At 42.4% G+C, this 4,614-nt stretch overlaps 1 protein-coding gene across 1 annotated transcript; it reads right to left on the minus strand.

Annotated features, from left to right (window-relative positions):
- Nucleotides 1-3,689: 3,689 nt before the first annotated feature.
- On the minus strand, nucleotides 3,690-4,079 carry LOC137754431 (keratin-associated protein 2-3-like). The gene has a single exon (XM_068530093.1). It carries the CDS (start codon nucleotides 4,077-4,079, stop codon nucleotides 3,690-3,692), a length of 390 nt encoding a protein of 129 aa, XP_068386194.1.
- Between the last annotated feature and the right edge of the window lie 535 nt (nucleotides 4,080-4,614).

Raw genomic sequence — 4,614 nt, forward strand, 5'->3', positions numbered from 1 at the left:
TTCTAAGATGTGAGATTACCGGATCATAGGGCAGTTCTATTTTTAAATTTTTGAGGAACCTCCGTAGTGTTTTCCATAGTAGCTGTACCAATTTACATTCCTACCAACAGTGCACCAGGGTTCCCTTTTCTCCACATCCTCACCAGCATTTGTTACGTCTTGTCTTCTCGATAATACCCATTCTAACATGCGTGAGGTGCTATCACATTGTGGTTTTGATTTGCATCTCCCTGGTGATTAGTGATGTTGAACACCTTTTCATGTACTTGTTGACCAGCTCTATGCCTTCTTTGAAAAAATGTTTACAAATCCTCTACCCGTTTGTTAAGTGAATTGGTTTTTGGTTTTGTCTTGTTTTGTGTTGTTCTGGTGTTATTTAGGAGTTCGTTAATGTTTTGGATATTAACTGCTTATCAGATATATAGTTTGCAAATATTTTCTCCCATTCAGTGTGCTGCCTTTTCATTTTGTCAATGATTTCTTTTGCTCTGTAGAAGCTTTTTAGTTGGATGTAGTTCCATTTGCTGGCTTTTGCGTTTCTTGCTTGTGCTTTGCTCCTTTCAAGCCACATTGTCTCATAATCAATTTTTCCTGTTGCTTGAGTGGGTCATCTTCCTAATGATCCCATTCTGTGCAAGGAGAACCTCTTTGGAGGATCACCTCAGTTAAGAAGATGAATTTCTCTACTCCAAACTCTTCTGAGCCAAAACTGTTCCAAAATGATTTTTCTCTCCCTTTTATAAAGATCCACAAGGATGAAGAGTTCACTAGCCCTTCAGTAGGCAATACTGGTGTTTATTCTGTCTAAGACACTCATCCTACCTGATGCCCAATTTCATATCCAGGCAGAGAAAATATGGGTCATGTGTGAATAATTCATATCCCCAAACTCTGTGAATTGACACTGGTGGCAAGTCATGTGCTATTTTCTGATGCCACTTATCCTAAGACCAGACAACACTCATTGAATACGTTGCCACTTACTATGTGTCCTTGGGTCATGAGGGATAATAAAGATATGTAATCAAGGTTGTTGTGAAGATTAAGTGAGCTAATAAGTGTGAAGCAGTAAGAACAGCGCCTGGCACTTAGTGTCTTATATTTGTTAAGTTAATAAATATATTTTAATAGGTCATGTTACACTGGTGCCTTATAAACTCCAAATTTTGAACTCAGAACAAAGATGAATGTTTTTGATATGGCAAATGGCCACTTCTCTGTTCAAATCACTGTAGAACACATATTGAATAAGATTTTTCAGTGGGGAGTTTCATTAACAGAGTAAACTAAAAATGCCTGGAGGAAGATATAGAGCTCCCTCTATGTGAACACCAATCTCTGTAAAGGGGAGTCAGGCTATCGATGTAGAACTGACAAGACAAATACGTGTCAGAATTGTGGAGAGTGGATTAACCCTACTGAAAGTACCACAACCCATGCAAGAGAGTGAGGTCTTAGAAAAACATCCTTAAAAGAAAAGGCTGAAAACCAGACAGCTTCTTAGTGGTGATGGGCAACAGATTTTGCATAAGGAATGCTAGGGCTTTATTTAACCCAACAATTTCCGACCATCACATTGTGAACAAATTTTAACATGAAAAGTACTGTCTTGTTGAGTTCTCAATTCTCAATTGTCTATACAAATGGGGAAAAACAATTGTACCTATAATCTGAAACAGCTAGCAATGTTTAAAAATTCTTCATTCGGAACATAGCAAAAGTGCCCCTTGCTTTATGCAATTGAGATGATCGTAAAATGCTAAAATATAAATTCAATGTTTAATAATTTGATCACATTTTAAAGATCTCAGGGACCTCCCTGGTGGTCCCGTGGCTAACAGTCCACACTCCCAATGCAGGGGCACGGGTTCGATCCCTGGTCAGGGTAGTTGATCTCATATGCCGCAGCTGAGTGTTTGCATTCCACAACGAAGACCTGGCACAGCCAAACAAATTAAATAAATAAATAAATATTTATAAGAATTTAAAAAAGATCTCCGAGAAGTCCACTATGTACAACACGGTGGTATACTCTTATCTGTAATAAAAGACCTCTTTAGGAGTACAAACCGCTGCTCTCTAACTTATCTGCTTTAAATTCATTTAGACTTTGATAGTTAACATTTTTAAGAGCATAGCCTAATTGTGAGAAAATTTTAAATAATTTCCCCCAAATAGGTACAGGTTTTAGGCAATCCAGTTCATCTAAAAATAAAATGTACGTTCATTTTTAAAAGTTAATAATTGAGAATAATATGAAGAAGAAGATGAATATTATTACCAGTTCTGTAGGTTTTGTTACCTAATGTTCCAGCTATTTTTTTAGGCATAAAAACACATAGACACGGACACACAGAACACATATTCCCTCACAAGATAGGTTCATATTTTGCTGCTTCCTTATTTTTTACTTAAAAATGACAGGACCATTGCATGAGGTTTCCTAATCGTCAACTATTTTTGGTATTTCTTATATTACGTACTATTTGACTTTTTTGTGATTTACAGCTCATGTCCCTAAGTAGATTATAACCTCTTCAAAGCAGGAACCGCCTTTTATTCCTTTATATTCCCTCAGGGTGGTCAACTCAGTGCCTCATTCACAGTAGATGTTCAAAAAGTACTTGTAGATTGGCAGTGATTAACGTGCGTGAAAAATGCCTTCAATGCCCAGTTCCTGAGCACAAAGATAAGCAGCCCTGGAGAGCCAGTATGGATTTAATATCCACACAAGTCGACATTGTGAATAACATTCCAAATAACAGTCAGAGCTGTAATGCATAGAAGGGAGTGTATATTACCTGAAGAAGCAGTTCTACTTGGTCACAAAATATGACAGTTCCTCTGCGCAGAGGAACGTGTCTCCGATCATAGTAAGAGGAAATGTTTGGCTTAAATGCTTAATGTCAGGGGGCTTGCGTTCTCCTGGGTCTTTTCTGAACATCAGTGGTTATAATGACATTAAGAAACGTATTTGATCTTTCATTACTCATTGCTCCTTAGCTTCAAAAACAGGCGATTGGCCAGATGCCACTCAAGGTTCCTTCCACCTCTAACATACTGTGCTTTCTGTGCTGTGCCAGCAGGTGTGAGTTCAGTGAATGAATACTCAGACTGGGAATATAAGTGGTAACCCCAGTGTAGACTCCTTGCTGGTCATTTTTGAAGAACATTTCTCAGGTGTGCGGCACCTGTCTGGAACCGTGGGCATCTGTGACTCTGTATATGTGATGAAGATATAGCTGTGCCCACCTTCCTTAGCTACTGTGTCCTATAAATGCCATCTACAATGATAAGAAGGAAACTACCCAGACTTCGGTTATTTTAGAGAACAATTTAAGAGGATTATCCTGTATCTTGCTTTCAATGTCTCTGGAAAATTCAGACAGAATCTCCTTAAAGGAAATATCACGAAGACCACGATTTCTATGCTGGGAGTGCTGAATTTATTAGAAAACCAACAACATGATATAGGAGGGAGCTGGGGTGTTGAGAGGACAGGATATTCTTCATCCGTAGTTCGTTTGAAAAGGGTCTTCGGTGCCTCTTAAAAGCTAGTTAGAAGAGAGGAGGAAGGGGCTTCTCGAGAAGAGACCTGCCACCTTCTGCTGTGAAGCTGTGGGACAGCAGGATGGAGCCGGCCGTCTCTGGGGGACCCTTAGTGACGATGCGCTCCTAGGACGCACTGCTCAGCAGCAGGAGGAAGTCCTGCAGGTGGCCCAGCAGGGGTCCGGCTGGCAGCAGGGGTGGCGGCAGCACGGGGACTGCACAGAGACGGGATGGCAGCAGGTGGTGGTCCAGCAGCAGGGGCGGCAGACCACGGCCTGGCAGGACGTGGGGCAGCAGGTGATGGGGCGGCAGCAGCCGTCCTGCAGGCTGCACGGGGCGTAGCAGACCGGGCGGCGGCAGGGCTCACAGATGGGGCGCGTGCAGCGGGGCACGCAGGTCACGGGGCGGCACACGGTGGTCTTGCAGGACACTGGGCGGCAGCAGCGGGGGTCGTGGCAGCAGCAGGGCTGGAAGCAGCCTCCGGCGGAGCCCAGGGAGGAGGAGATAGGGCCGAAGCAGGAGCCAGTCATGGCGGTGTCTGGGGTTGAGTTGGCTTGAGCTGTTGAGAGGAGTTGAGAGTTCTCAGGTGTGAATATCTTCCTCCTGCTCTGGGCCCTTTATATACCCTGGTCAGCTGCTGATGACCCCTCTTGTTTATCTTTTGGCCAATTAAGTAGACATTTGTTTTGACTAATGATTGCATTGCTGGTGAAATACTCATGATCTCATTAAAGAACATGTGTTACATCCCTAAATATGGATGTATTCACGCTGTTCATCATCAAAACCTAAGCACTCCTCTGCGCCATTTGAAGGGATAGCAGCTCTTCATGCTTATTTTGAGTTGATGGCACCTGGCAAATCCTGGGCAAAAGGGGCCTAAAGGGGCTGCATTTTTAAAGAAATTAAACATATAAGGGTTTCTAGAGCACTGACTAGATCCTATCCTTGACCCCCAAGAGATCCCCTGAAACACCTACATGTGAATCAGACAGGTGTCCGACACAGTCTTTTGTGTGGATTCCTTGGGAAAACATTTATGTTTCACTTGATGTATAGTGAAAT

Source organism: Eschrichtius robustus, chromosome 20 (assembly GCF_028021215.1).
Source record: "Eschrichtius robustus isolate mEscRob2 chromosome 20, mEscRob2.pri, whole genome shotgun sequence".
Taxonomy (NCBI): Eukaryota; Metazoa; Chordata; class Mammalia; order Artiodactyla; family Eschrichtiidae; genus Eschrichtius; species Eschrichtius robustus.

Bases quoted from the DNA above. Each gene is read 5' to 3' on its own strand.
- LOC137754431 (XM_068530093.1), bottom strand. From the start codon at position 4,079: ATGACTGGCTCCTGCTTCGGCCCTATCTCCTCCTCCCTGGGCTCCGCC.